Source organism: Ornithorhynchus anatinus, chromosome 1, assembly GCF_004115215.2.
Source record: "Ornithorhynchus anatinus isolate Pmale09 chromosome 1, mOrnAna1.pri.v4, whole genome shotgun sequence".
Classification (NCBI taxonomy): domain Eukaryota; kingdom Metazoa; phylum Chordata; class Mammalia; order Monotremata; family Ornithorhynchidae; genus Ornithorhynchus; species Ornithorhynchus anatinus.
In genome coordinates, this window is record NC_041728.1 from 56,608,415 (window position 1) to 56,624,054 (window position 15,640).

Here is a 15,640-nt window from a genome sequence, read left to right on the forward strand (position 1 = left end):
ACTGGGTTAGGATTGAGATAATCAGAACACAGTCCCTGTCCCCCACAGGTGCTCACAGTACATGCTTGAAAGTATAAAAATGGTTTGGCGCACCATACTGCTCAGTCAAACCCACATTAGAAGCCCCAGCCTATTACTGTGCTGTGAATGTAATGTCGGGACCTACCTCTGAATCCTCAGAAACCGTGACATCAGCCTCTGTGCTCAGTTAACTGAATTTCAAGCATTTCTACCCTCCTTCCTCCTCATGCTGTAGAAAAGTTATCTGATTTCAGATCTGGGTAGGATGGTCCGGACCACCATGGTTTTGGTTTCGTTGTCAGTGGATTGGGGAGGAAGCTATGGGGTGGGGGTTAACAGTGGCTTCAGAGACAGCGAAGATGCCTCCCATAATATGCACTGAAGCAGACCTCCAAGAGGCTCGTTATACCCCATGGCAAAACAAAGCGTGGGGGGTCATAGAAGTTCCTCTTCAATGAAATGGGTCACAGTTTGAACCCCCACACTTTTAGAACTTGGACCTGACCCCATATTTTCAGCCTGTTGTCAGTTGCTTCTCCTGTTCGTGGTTTCCATGGATCAAGAGGATTGACGAAAAGTTCACTTTGATGCAGTCAGGCAAGCTGTCCATCAGATGAGGAGAGTGTGGGCCACCGGCCACCCTAGACAGCAGCTGGCATTTGAAGTTCCTGGACCAGTCAGGAAACAATCCAAGAGAACACAACACAGCTAAACTTTTTTGTTTAGTGTCATTCAGCCTTAGTTTGGAACCTTTTAGGCCGAATTGGAATAAAAGTGCAAGAATTCACATTGTAATCGTATTGGGAAACTTTCTTGTTTTGTTAACGTCAGGGACTGTCCTGTTGGCTTTCAGCTATTCCACCCACAGATGATTCTTCAGGGCCTGAGGCAAAATTTATTTTCCACAGTAGTTGGGGATTCTCCATTATTTCTCTAACTTTCATTCGCCCCACACTCACCTTAAGAAGACGTAAAATTTCTTCTTAACAACTAGTGAATGTATCAGTAGCCTTCCCTAAGCCTGTTGCAAGATCTCTGAGGAAGCCCCTGAGATGCTTTGGGAAGTACTTCTCTCTGCTCCCCTTTGGGTGAAAGAACACAGGAAGTCTGCATTTCAAACTGCAGAAGCATGATCCTTAATGTTTTACTGCCTCCTTGGAAGACATTCAGACTCAAAACTTGAAATATTTTGAGTTTCATGTTTACAGAGTCACATGGTCAAAATTGTTTAAATTGCATTTAAGGGGTTGGGTCGTTATTGGTACTAGAGCCAAATGTTTTTCAAGTTGGGGTGATGTTTCATGGCTTCCATCCCTGAATAAGTTTTCATGGCTAGGTGGAGCGTTCTGGGAGTGATGTGTCCATGGACTCTCTCTGCTTCGGAGACGACTTGTCAGCATAAAACAAGACGGGCGTGAGGCTGGAATAGGGCCACTGTTGTAAACTGTGAAGATTATATGTGCTCTAAACTTTTGTCTTAAAGTAGTTCAAGATAAAACCTGGACTATGAGCCGAAATTTCTTGTCACCGGCATATAACATTTAAACTTTGTGATTATGTATCAGTGTCATTATATTGTACTCTCCCAAGCACTTAGTACAGTAGCCCGCACATACTAAGTGCTCAATAAATACATTGCACAGTGGTAAACCATGTGGACTGCTACCTGAAGGAAACTGGTTTATCACAAGGAGTAGTTTTCTTCTAATTGCATGATACCTGTAGAAATTCATGAGAATTAAAATAGCTTCCTCTCAAATATGTGAAGGAAGACTCTTTGGAGTGTGAATTTAAAGCAGTCAAAAATTAATTTTGGTATATTATTCTATTTAAAAGGCTGTATGTTTGAAACCCTCAAAACAATATTTCCAGGGGGGCAGCAACTACAAAAAGTGCCATTAAGGCTTGTCCTGATGATTATTCATTCAGTGTATTTATTGAGCACTTACTGTGCAGAGCAGTGTATTAAGTACTTGAGAGAGTACAACACAGTATAACAGACAGATCACCTGCCCACAATGATCTTGCAGTCTTGAAGAGACTACATAGAAACTTTAAGCAGTGTATAGGAAAATAATATACTATGCTTCTCTGCCTTCAAAATTAAATATCCTCTGCAGGAGTGAGATGTATGTAACTTTTTATTCTTCAATCTGCTAGTTATGAGTACGAAGAACTTAGACTCCTCTGGTGCCCATTTAAATTTTTTAATGTTCTTTCATAATGAGGTCAAAGACCTAAACTATTTGACCGAAGCACCCAATTTGGTTTATGTGGTGCATTTAATATCTCTTTAGATGAGTGATTTTTTTTTTATCCTATTAGTTTTATCATGTCCTGAGAGCATGGGTATGGTCAAAAGGACCTGAGTTCTAATTCCACTCCACCACTTGTCTTCTGTATGACCTCGGGCAAGTCATTTAACTCCTCTTTGCCTCAGTTCCCTCATATGTAGAATGGGTATTAAGACTATGCGGAGCAGGACCTTGTATCTATCTCAGAGTTTAGAATAGTGCCGGGAACATAGTACATAACAAATACCATTTTTAAAAAAACACTGAAAACAGGCCATTTAGAAGTAAATTTTGATTCTGTCCTCAAGTAGGAAGGTAGAGAGAGAAAGGTAGCATTATCCCCATCAGTAGATGAGAAAAGTGAGGCACAGAGAGGTTAGGTAAATTGCTTCATGTCACACAGAAGGGCAGTGGTACAACCTAAAACCCAGGTTTCTGACTCCCGGACTCATGGTCTTTCCCCACTGGACTATTAAAATAGCTTCCCCGGCAAATGCAGGTTTCTACTGGCATTTGTCTTTGTAGAAATGCGCTAATGAAAATTATTCTAGCATATATATCATATGGGGAACAGTTCTTTCTACCAGATACTTCATAATGGTTTGAAAGCACTCAGAGATTGCAATAACTAAGTCAATGGCCGAGGACATACAATGGAATTATTAATAGAAGTATCTCATCTCTTCGACTCCAAATTCTCAAATGAAGAAAACTAGATGATTTACTATATCTTGTGTTTTCCTGTTACATCTCATGATTCAAAATTATGTATCGAGCACTTTCCTTGTCCTTTTACCAGGAAAGATGATTTCACATTAGGTAAGGTGGTTCCATTTATAACTTGTCAGAGGGAATAATATCTATCAATCAGTGGAAGGGTAGGTGCTCTTTAAAATAGAGCCGGCTTCCTCCAGGATGAGTAACTGCTTTTATACAATCGTTTTCAAAACGCCTTAACATTCTTCTAATTGTTTAGTTTATAGGCAAGCAATAAACAGCAAGATGTTTGAGATGGATATGAAAATCGCTGCAATGCATGTAAAAAGAAAGCAACTTCATCAGCTGCTCCCTAATCACGTGCTTCAGAAAAAGAAAAAGGTAAACTTAGAATCACTAACGTAATCCCCAGATTCTGCGTTCAATGCATCTGCACCCCCAAACCCCTGGACTCAAAAAAAGAACAATTGGCATTAGAACCACAGGTTGGGTAGACTTTCTTAACCTAATTCAGGGCAGTAATTGGACCATCGAAAAATATTTCTCTGCTGTTAGGTGTGTCTCATGCACTTGCTTCCAAATATTGCCGTTGCTCTGTCCGTTGAAATTCTCTGCATGTCTTCTGTCCAGGGACCCCTCCAGTTTGAAGTGTCTGCTTCCTTCTTTACCTTAAAGCAGTCATTTCAGAGAAACAATTGACCAGGCTGTTTTCTTGGTCACCTGGATCTTGAATACCTTTAAAAAACTGCTCATACTTTAGTGTATTTATTATTAAAGTGATGCTTGAATTCATATTCCAGAATCCTAGTGTCAAAAATATTTAACCCTAATACATTCCTTTTTACCAATTTTAGTTTTTACCAGTAAATTTGTCTTAGGAAATAAAGATACAAAATTTAATTTCCAGAGTATTTGATTCAGACTCTTGAAAAACGCCCCATCTAATTTTGACCTTTTTTTTTAAGAGTATACAAAGATATTTTAATTCGAGTCTCACTTCTTGCATTTGTCCTTTTATCACGGCATGATTGGGAGGTACGAGTTGACACGTGATTTGTTTTTGTCAGAATCTAATGAACTTGAGTAGATTTGCAGAAAATGGAGCATTTCCAGTGGAGGTCTGCGTGCTCCATTGTGATGCTATAACGGCATCAATTATTTTAGTTATTTTTGTTGAGATTCACCTTGGGTCTTGCCTGGAGACATAACTTTAGTTTTTAGTCCCGTATGACAACATAGTCTCCTTGGCAATGGTAAACGGCAAAGACGCTCAGCGTTTCTTGCCGTGTTCCATATTGAGGCCCTTAATCAGTATCACGTAACTTGACATTGCACACGTGTCAGCTAGAATAGCTTTGCCGTGCCCCTCGTTTCATATTTTTAAAATAGTGTATGTATTATTTCATTTAGAAAACCTTTCATTTACCAATTGTATTTTACATGTTTTACCTCAGCCTCTCCAAAACACCTGTCATTTGAATATTTAGAATTTGGTCTATTTATTCAGAAGTGCCTACTCTTGTTGTCCAGGGAATATCTTGATATACAGATTTATGTCTGTAATATGCTAAAGGTTGTCAGGAAGTGGAATCACCTAAGAAATTAGCCCATTAAATTTGCTCGATCCTAGTTCAAGATTGTTTTATTATTTACTCATACGGGACCCCACACCTGGAATAATCGGGCCACAGATATTGGTAATAGAGCCACTGGTTGAAAAAAATTTGTGTCAAAATATCAGTGTCGTATTTGAGTGCTTACTACGTGCACAACGCTGTATTCAGCACTTGGACGAGTACAAAATAAGAGTTGATAGACTAGACACGATTGAAAATGGCATTTTTAAATTTACTTTGAAACTTTTGGAAGAAGTGAATCACAAAAATGAGGAAATTCAGGATAAAACTCACTACTACATTTCTTAAAGGATCAATAGGGCATTAGGACTTGGTGGTTTCAGATTTTATTTTAGGGTACCTAATTTTCTATGTAGTTTCACTGTAGATTTTTTTTTTTGACCAATTTATTTTGCCCCCCATGACTTTATTTTGGAATCTGTTGTGTGGTTTAAATAAAGATTTAGCGTACACTGAATTTGATTACTCTTCAAGTACAGAAAGCCCCTTGTAGAAGTTTAACTTCTTGGCAAGGCACTTCTTTTTTTTTTTTTTTACCTTCACCAACTTAGTGGCCAACATTGATTAATGTAAATGAATCAAACACTTCATTGACTCTTAATTGATGCTGGGAGCGCCTCAGGAAAGAAAGATGCTGATATGTGATTGTCTCATTGGTTGCAGCATTCGATGGAAGGGGTCAGATTAACCGCTCTGAATGACAGCAGCCTAGACTTATCTATGGACAGTGATAACAGCATGTCTGTGCCTTCTCCTACCAGTGCTATGAAGACCAGTCCATTGAACAGTTCGGGCAGCTCTCAGGGGTAAGAAAAATGTTTATGTTTAACTGGGGATCCTCAATTACACTGCATATATCTTCTTTGATGTACAAGTCCAGATTTTTAATACTTAAATTTTTCATTCTCTGACTTTAATGCAATGTTTCCAACTTTTGAGAAACTACCATCAACTTGTTTTTCAGAAAAGAAAACACGCCCACCTATCATTATTCAAGAGTCTGTTAGAACGCAAGTTTTCCAGGTCTCTGCTTTTGTGTGTTACTCTGAACCACACACCATTTGTGGATTATAAAGTGTACAGTCAGAATTTGTGGGTCGCGGTGCCTAGTGAAAAGAACAGTGGGATGGGAGTCAGGAGACCCGGGTTCTAGTTCTACCTCTGACTTTCTGTGACATTGGGCAAGTCGCTTAACCTCTCGCTCTCAGTTTCCCATATGTAAAATGGGGGTAACTTTGATCTGATATCTTGGTATCTACCCAGCATTCAACACACCTTCAGCATTTGGAAAATGTTGTTCTTATAATGGGAATCAAATAATTCTTCCCTTAAGACTCCTTAAGAGAATCTTTTTACCTCCAGGATATTGAACTCTTGGTAGGCATTGTGAGCACATAGCCCCTAAGCCTAGGAGATCAGTGACTTTTTTCCCAGGCATCAAAATGTATTAAAGCTTAAACATTATGGTGACTTCCAAAGTGTCATTTATTCTAGAAACAGGTTTAATTTGGAAAATACAGCTCTATTTTATTTCCTCCTTTATCCATTTTAGAGAGAAGAAAGTAGATTTGGTGGTGTTTTTAGAGAGAATGCTGGAGCAATGTCTAGTAGAACAAACTAGGTTCCAGGGAGATTGTCCGATTTATCCCAGCGTTTAGCAGAGTGCTTGGCATGTAGTAAGCACTTAAATATTCTTCTTCTTATTCCCTGCCAGTGACCTTGGGCATGCCACCTCTCAGTCTTTCCAAATGTCAGATTGAAAAATTTGTCCAAGCCCCAATCTGTCTGATATTGTGAAGATAAAATTAAGACAAAGGACTTTGACATCTTAAGGCCTATAAAAATCTGTTGTACAAATATATTCACTTCAAAATATCACCCTCCACTGTATGAGAAATATAAATTACCATTAAAGCAGCTGACATGAATTCATGTCTGGTCAATTCTTTGCTTTATGTGGTTGGATTAAATGCTAGAAAGAAATCTCACAACACACTTCGTGTCTAGTGTGATGCAGGATTGAGGTATTAGTGTTGTAAGAGGTTTTTGCTAACATGAGATTTTTCAGGAACGGAATCCTTATGTTCTAGAACGATGTGCTAAAAAGATGCTAGTGGGGTTTCTAGGCCCTTAAACTTTGGAGTATTTTGAAGGGTTATATTGTAGCAATTGGAGTTGGAATGCCATATTGGCCTGGCTAGAAACAAAAGTGTCTGTGCTAAGGCTGCCTAAACTGCTTGCGTCAGATGGACGGTCAACTGGCAGGGAGTCTCACGGTGTAAAATAATTTTCATGTGTACTAACTGTTGCCATCTATATTGCTTCCCATTTAGCAGAAACAGTCCTGCTCCAGCTGTAACAGCAGCATCCGTGACCAACATCCCGGCTTCTGAAGTTTCTGTGCCACAAATAAATTCCATTGAAAGCTCAGGGGGTAAGGAAATTAAGACTGCTGCATTGTATAATATCACACAGTGGTGGTTCGAAAAATATGTAGATATAGCCTTTTTTTGGGTGACAGTATGGTCACCTCAAGTCATTTGGCTTCCAAACAGAGTTACTAAATCATTGTCTTCCTGTTGCATGAAAGGATTTATTGACATTTCTGAAGTTGACTTGTCATCAAAATTGATGAGTCACTCTGCATTTAATTCCTGTTCTAGGTTCTTCAAGTGAAAGCATTCCTCAAACTGCCACACAGCCAGCCATTTCTCCACCACCAAAGCCTACGGTCTCCAGAGTTGTTTCCTCAACACGTCTGGTAAACCAACCACCTAGACCTTCAGGAAACACAGCAACAAAAATACCTAGTCCGATTGTAGGAGTCAAGAGGACATCCTCTCCTAATAAAGAAGAGAGCCCCAAGAAAACCAAAACAGAAGAGGTATTTTGTTTTTAACCATAAAACTGTGTCATTCTCAAAATGGGGATTCAGTGCCTCTTCTCCCTCCTAATTAGACTGAGAGTCCTGTGTGGGAACTGATGATCTTGTGTCTACCCCAATGCTTAGTAGAGTGCTTGGTACATAGTAAGCACTTAAGTACCATTATTATTATCATTACTCTTCTTATTACTGATTGTGAAGGGATTTACCTGGCCTCCTAGTTTCGTTAATGTGAACCTGTCCGGTTTCGTTAGCTTGGATTGTTCTTGTCTTAGCTTAAAAGCCAAATCACTCACTGAGTTTTTACCTACGGCCAACTATGTAAGTTTTTGATGCCTTAGAGAACTGCCTAAATGCATCGTAATCTGGTAACCATGATATTTTGAAAAGGAGCCCAAATTACTTCGTCCACCATTTGGGGGTAATTTAGGTGATGAAGTCAAAAGAAAAGCGCTAAAAAACTAAAAATTTTAGAAGTTGCTGTGGTAAATACCCCAGTGCTATAAAAATCACCGTACAGGGTCAGCATCACTGATAGGGAATCACTTAGAATGGTGAAGGTGGAAATCATTTTCTTCAATATTTTATCTACTGTAATGTCCAGCTAGCTGGTGGTCTCGGCCTCTTTTGATGCTTTTTTTTCCCACCCAATGGAATTGCTCGACTCCATTGCTTGAACTTCATTAAATATATTGGCCTCTTCATTGTCCTGCATAAATTGTTCCATTTCTTAGTGCCATTGATAAAATTGCATGTTTTAAAATTTTTATCAATTTTTTGTTTCATTATTTTTGGAGTCCCAACTTTGTTTTGATCAGAGTTAGGATCTGGTCCTGTTCTCAGCCAGCATATAACCCAATTTTTAACAAACTGTCTTTATACAATGGATCTATAACCTTTAAAGCTTCATAAATGTGGGTAAAAATTGTTATTAAATATTCCAGCCATTTACAAATGATTACAATCTATTCAGGCTTTGAAAAGTTGTCTTTGAAGGATTAAATTTGACTGTTTTTTAACAGGATGAAACAAGTGAAGATGCAAACTGTCTTGAGTTGAGTGAACAAGATAAGACGGAAACTAAGGTATTCATTTTTAATCTAATTTTGAACTCAAAGCTGGGTTTGGAGAGCCTGCCTCCAGGCCTTCCAAAAGCTTGTGTGGAGACCTGTCTAAATTAGTGAGCAGTCTTGCTAAACATTCCACAAGCTTTTTGGGCCCTCCTAGAGAAATATTAGTATCTTGGTCCATAGTGCCATTGATCGTTAGCACTGGACTGCAGCTGCAGAAAAATACTTCTTTCCGTGGCCTTTTGTAGTTAGAACAGATTTTAGTATTCAGTTTGAAATACTAAAATCATTACCTTTTTCTGCTTACTGTCTCGCAGTGCTTGTGATGATAGTATATTGGGAGTTGTAGAATTTTTAAGTCTTTTATAGAACCTTAAGCCTTACCTCTGTTTTGCCTTCTCTAATAAATGACATGCTTTGCTCTTTCTTTCTCTCTCTGTCTCTCACACACACACACGTGAGCGCGTGTGCATCGCTTGTAATTAGCTGAATATAAAATATCATTTCTGTTCCATTTTGCAGTGTGCTATCACCAATTTTTACTAAAGCCGTTTTTCTACTGGCTTGAATTCTAACAGGTTGGACCCTACGGAGAGTCAATAAAAATACCTGAATTTATCATCAGCGATTTTGCTGAGTGACAAAAGGAAACATGCTATACCTTTGGTTTTCAGTTTTTCTTTCTACACAGAGTCAGACTTGGAGATGATTTGGAGATACACAGTTTGACCTTGGATATTAGTTGTCTTGGGCTACATTTTCCTCTGCTTGCTCCTGAGCTTTTTGCTGATGGTTAATAAGGAGCAAAGTTGGGACAGTGGGAGTTTCCCTCTCTCTCTCTCTCTCTTTTTCTCTCTCACTCTCTCTCCCTCCCTCCCTCCCATCCCCAAACCTCCTCCAATTTGTTGTTCATAGTGATATATTTAGAGAAAAAGCACTATTTTCTTTACGCCCCATTTGATTTCCAAGCTCTGCATACATAGAACTCTGTAGGCACACCCACTGATATAGTTCTGACATGATTGTGCACTGACATAAAATTTTGGGCAAGTTGGCCTGCCCGTTCTCCCCATTTGGGGCCAGCCTTGATTGGGAATAAGAGATGGTGTGCGTGCGGTAAACCCAGGTTTACGTAAGAGGAATTAAGCTCCAGACTCAGGGTTCAGAAAAACAGCCTGAGTTTTCATAGGTATAACTGGGTTCATTTTACACTGACTCATTCTGCTAGGGAGTTTGCAGTCTATTAAAAGGCAATGAAAAGTGAGGTAGAGCTAAATACGTTTTAAAAGTCTGTCAACAGGAAGCCCTGGACAGCTATTTATTTAATGATATATTATGTAGCTGTGCATGACTCATAGTATCTGTTACCTTATATACTTTGTGTTTTTTATTAAGCCATGACTTTCTTCTCGTAGTCTAACAAGCTTCTCTCTCTTCTCTTCCCCTCCCCAATTTGTCTCACAGGAACAACTTGACACAGAAACAAGTACAACACAATCAGAAACTGTTCAGACAGCAGCTCCTCTGCTGGCTTCTCAGGTACTAAGAGCAAAGCACACAGAATTTTATAGAAAAATGTATTCCTACTATGAACATTACTGGGTGCTAAGGGGCTGAGGAAATGAGTGTAAATGAAAGAATGCCTTGGGTGGAAGTCAGCTTGCACTGAAATTGTTTGGTGTACTTAGGGAATATTTTTTAAAAAATCAGGGCACATGATCTGGCTAAATCTTTTATGAAACCTTAAGAAGCTGTCTCATGCTTATTAATATCTACTTGATAGTGCATTAATATATTTAAAATATCACAGCTTGGATTTTGCTTATCTATGAATTTGTAGTGATCTGATGGGATTATCATTGAGAGACTATTTTGGGATGTTATAAACAAGCCATTTTCAGAGGAAGATTTTGAAAGTTTATTATTTCTTTTGCCACCTTTGTTGCTGACCAGCATCTTTTTTAGTTCTTCTTTAGCCCCAAATCTCCAGGGATGGATTCTGTACAACTTCCTCCAGTTGTTTTGTTCCAGTGATTTATCACTCTGTCAAGAGCTGTGTTCTCATCTCCAACTAAACTCTCTTCTGCTTCAGTTTAACACCATTTTCCCCGTGTTCATTCCTCTATGGAAATGGCGTATAACTCATCAAAAAGTTGTTTATTTGAGTCTCCTCACAAAAATCCTTCATATACTTGGTCACCCCATAACCCTCTCTGTTGTTCTTTAGGTGAAGCAATCCTAACTTTTTTAACCTTTCATCATGAAATCTGTTTTCCAACTCCTAATCATTTTTGTAACACTTCTCTGGACCCCCTTCAGGCTCTCTATATCCTTTAATATGGTGACCAACAGTAGCTAGATTATTCCCTAATAATGCAGAGGAATTTCAAAAAAAAAATCCAACCTTCCCAGTGGAAGAAGTGTTCACTCATATATTATTATGTCCCAGTAAATAGCATGTTGATATTTTCTCACTTATTTAAAATGACATTTAGGTCGCTACTTCTTTAAGTTGTGTCGAAAATGATCCCCAGGTCTCTTTCCACTGTATTTCTACTTAACCTGCTTTCTTTTGTATTCTGCCATTAAGTGTACTCTCTTGCTTTTCCTAATGAATTTCATCCTGTTGTATTTGTAGGTCCAGTTTTCTAGTGACACTTGGAATTTTATTGTCTTGCAACTCCATCCACTTTATTACCATCAACTTTTAAAAATCCCTTTAATTTAGAAGAGAGAACACGATACTCTAAGGTCCTGCCTAGACTCTCAAAACCATCAGTTTCTTTTTTTGAAAAGAGGCTTTTTTTTTTGGTTTAAGCCTGTACACCTGTGAAATTAAACCTTGTAAACTAACTTTTATTCCGCATAGCCGATGGAATCTGGTAAGGAGAGTGGTTTCAATCAATATGGTAGCAAACATAAATTGTGTGGTCTTGCTAGTGTTCAGTCTCTTTCTCGAGTTTCTTTTGAGAATGTTAGGTTCTATTTTACTTCCCTCCAGTCCCTTAGGCTCTCCAGAGTGCTTTAAGAATTGAAATATCACTTTTGAGGAGAGGTAAAACAAGAGATAGTTTAGAGTATTGCCTAAATGAGAATCTCTCTTCAGATTTGCTTGAGGAAAGCCTCTCGTGTGATTGACGTGCTTTTTTATTGTATAACAACATGCTCTGAGGGTAAAGTCCTCTATTCTTAAGCACTTAGGTGTTCCACTTGAGCACTAATAGACATCTCATTATACTCTACTAGTTCCCCTATTTAAAATTTATTCTACTGCCGGCTTCCCCCTGTAGACTGCAGACTCCTTTTGGGCAGGGAATCATGTCTACCAACTCTACTTGTATTGTCCTAAGTACCCTACATAGAGCACGGGCCTGGGAATCAGAGGACCAGGGATCTAATCCCGGCTCTGCTACTTGTCTGCTGTGTGACCTTCGACAAGGTGCCTCGGTTCTTGGTGCCTCGGTTACCTCATCTGTAGTATGGGGTTTAATATTGTGACAACCATGTGGGACATGGACTATGTCCAACCTGATTAGCTTGTATCTTGCCCAGCGCTTAGTGCAGTGCCTGGTACATAGTAAGCAATTGACAAATACCATCTTTAAAAAAAAAAAAAAAAGGCACTCAAATTCCAATGATTGGTGAGAAAACTATCTCGATAATCCAGAAAACATTCCCTTCATTTGTACTTCTGTTCCGTTAGCGGCTCTCGTTGGGTGGTCTTGAAACAAAATATTACTGTGAATATGCATGTATTGCTGGAACATGATTCTGAGTGTAAATGCAGGGTGGTTCAAGATTGCAAAAGATTTTTGTTCAGGATTGAAGAGATAGTTACGTGTAAAATCTTCATTACTGCTCAGTAATTTGGAATGCAAATGTGATTTACGTAATTGCAGTGAAGGCCTAGTCTGTGTTAAAATTGTTCTTTTCCTGTACTCCCACACGGGGGTGCTCATAGCAAGTAGTTTAAAGCAATTAAAGTTGTAGCAATTAAATAGCCAAGAGAAAAAAAAATGATTATAATTGACTCTCTAATTATTTGGTTGATTTTTATACCGCTTTCAGCCACATATTACCAGATTGTTCCATTCTCAGTGTTAAGAAATCTACATACTGAATACCCTTTTGTCTTATTTATCTTCTCCAATCTCGCTGTTTTCTTCTCAGAAAACATCCAGTACAGACCTTTCAGATATCCCTGCTCTCCCTGCAAATCCTATTCCTGTTATCAAGAATTCAATAAAACTGAGATTGAACCGGTAAAAACCAACCTCAGGGGTCCATAAACAATATCTGCCAACTCAACCTGTGGTCTTCTAATGCTCAAAAGGAGAATGGAGGGTGCAAGACTAGAATATGACTGAAAACGGATTTGGATTTATTTTGTGAACCTCCCTTACTGGGCTAATCAGCACTTGATCGGAAGGCCAGGTTAGTATGTGAAGCCAGGAGTACTATTATTAATGTGTTAGCAACAGTTGCATTAACTATTTCAAAGGATTACTGCCTTTTAAAAAAAAATAAAATTTAAAAAAACCCACCTCAAGCTATATTTGTATCCATATTTGACATCTGGATTGGATTTATGTTTGCTGCATTGTTTGAAAAATTTGCAATACAAACTGGCATAAAAATTCCTTATACTGATGATGCACTTTTATGTATTTTTTTATTAGGAAGTAGGACTAATTTTAGATCTTCAGCTTGATGGATTTTTATTTTCCTCAAGAGTTTCTTCAATGTTAGTTGCAAATTGGATAGCATTGTACAATGGATGGCCCATTGTACCACCCAAGACAGAGGATGGGGTACATCTAGTTCAGTCCCTACAAAGTGGCCATCACCCCTTAAATTGAATTGTCAAGTCTTAGGGAATGTGACATGTTGACAGAATAAATTGGAAGTATTTGGTTTTGATGGGACATGATTTCAAGAAATGGTGTGTAACGTTTTATTTATAGGGTTCTTTTATAGTGCATACGAATCAGCGAGTAAACAGCAAATATACATTTGTTTTGAGCTCTTGAAGCTCCTCCATCTTCCTCTCTTGCCTTCGGTCTTTTCCCGTGACAAAAAAAGTTTACGCGTTAAATTTTTGCGGCCTCGTAGGCACAAAGTATGACCGATGTCACCAAACCTGAACGCCAGGATTTTCTCAAGTCATGATGCGAAACAAACGGTCCTGTGGCACCTGGCACAAAACGCTACGTTTTCGATCTGGTGGCTGCCACGTAGGGTGAGGAAGTGATGCTGGAGAAGCATAATTTCTCTGGCAGTGGCCATTGGATCACTAAAATATGAAAAGTTTTCTACACTCCACAGAAGTCCCATCTGTAGTAAAGGAAACAGTGCAAGTTTTAAACAGGCAAGAACTATTTTCTCCAAGGATTTTAAACTAATTTTTATTTTTAGATGGCTCACCAAAACTTGTCAGCAAATTTTACATAAGAAAACATACTTTTAAGACATTTCTAGCAAGCACTTGACATCAGCTCTCTTTACTCCTTTTTTGTTTTTGTTCTATGGTCCTATCGAAGATTAGAAACTCGTTTCATTAAAGGAATGACAAAATCCCTCCTAAATCAGCAAGGGAACATCAGATGAGGGATACCAGATGTAGATAACAAACTTAAACTTCCTTACTTACTATTTACTTAGTCTTGAAAAAACTTCCCAGATTTTCCGATTAGCATGTTTTATGACTCTTCTCCCGTTGTGCTCCATCTTATTACATGTGCATTCTTCATGTTAAACTGAAATTACTTACACTCTTCCCCTGTCCTTCTAAATTAATTTTCCAAAGTTGGAGTGTAGTTTTTTTTTTTCCCCTTAGGCTATGCAGTAATTGAGGCTTTTTTTGGCCATTTCTTTAAGATGTCTAGTAGACAATATTTCTATTTCCCTTATCCCATGCCTTGTGCAGCCACCTTGGCACCCTGCTTCCTCTTCTTCCTCCCCTCCCATTCTTTCCCATTCCCCCCAGAAAAGATGATTATACTAACAGTTGAAGTGTACAAGGTGTCTGTGTATTTTGTGTAGCTATGGAGTTTAGATTGAAATTGCCAGGCACAAATTTAGTCTTGTCATTTTGTTTACACATTGGGGAAAAAAAAAATTTCAGTTTATTTAACGTTTCATGTAACTGCACCCAAGTTTTGCCAAGCTGGAAACTTGGATTTTTTTTTTCTGTGTAGTGACTTTTTAATTCTAGTTTTCATAACCTGGAGATCAGACTGTTGCTTTCGCATGATGTATGTAGTGTCTCATGACTGGAGTTTGCTTTGTTTTATAGTATCTGTACTCCTTGTATTTTTCAAGAGCTATTTTGTAAACAGATGATGTATTTCTCCATTGAAAACACAATAAAAAACAGCACAATCCCAAAGTTGTCTGATTTTTTTTGTTGTTGTTGTTTTGACGAGGCTGAATTAGTGTGAAATTTTCAGTTGACTGTTTCAATTGTTATTACTAGTTCAGGCTATAGTACTTCATGCAAGCATTGTACAGAACAGTTCATTTTACCTCCGTCAGATTTACTTTTTTAATACTAACACGGACATAGGCTTCGTTGGTGTTACCAGCAACACTCACTTAATGTTGCTTCCGGTGGGTCTTTTTTTAAATCTGCCTTGAGATGTCGGCTATTGAATTAAGCTTCACATGTGTGATGGGCTGAGTTTCTTTTAAATGAGCAAGCTGAGCTTTACCGTGCCGGGTGGCTAGTGCCGTCCGTTCTTAAAATTCCGGCGTCTACTCATTCAATAGCATTTACTGAGCGCTTACTATGTGCAGAGCACTGTACTAAGCGCTTGGAACGAACAAGTCGGCAACAGATAGAGACGGTCCCTGCCGTTTGACGGGCTTACGGTCTAATCGGGGGAGACGGACAGACGAGAACAATGGCAATGAATAGAGTCAAGGGGAAGAACATCTCGTAAAAATCTACTCCTCGTCAAGGCGGCAGAACTGGGAATTGGGGCTGGAAAATCGGATTTCCCCCAATTTTGCCCAGTG

At 38.7% G+C, this 15,640-nt stretch overlaps 1 protein-coding gene across 2 annotated transcripts in view; it reads left to right on the forward strand.

Annotated features, from left to right (window-relative positions):
• Nucleotides 1-15,011, forward strand: part of PAPOLA (poly(A) polymerase alpha) — a 60,951-nt gene extending 45,940 nt beyond the window's left edge. For both annotated transcript variants that reach the window (XM_029070546.2, XM_029070538.1), the window contains 7 exons: nucleotides 3,292-3,413; nucleotides 5,333-5,475; nucleotides 7,003-7,103; nucleotides 7,333-7,553; nucleotides 8,576-8,638; nucleotides 10,088-10,162; nucleotides 12,794-15,011. In XM_029070546.2, coding sequence (XP_028926379.1) covers nucleotides 3,292-3,413; nucleotides 5,333-5,475; nucleotides 7,003-7,103; nucleotides 7,333-7,553; nucleotides 8,576-8,638; nucleotides 10,088-10,162; nucleotides 12,794-12,889 — 821 coding nt within the window. In that variant the 3' untranslated portion in view covers nucleotides 12,890-15,011. The remainder of the gene's footprint in view (nucleotides 1-3,291; nucleotides 3,414-5,332; nucleotides 5,476-7,002; nucleotides 7,104-7,332; nucleotides 7,554-8,575; nucleotides 8,639-10,087; nucleotides 10,163-12,793) is intronic.
• The last annotated feature ends 629 nt before the right edge of the window (nucleotides 15,012-15,640 follow it).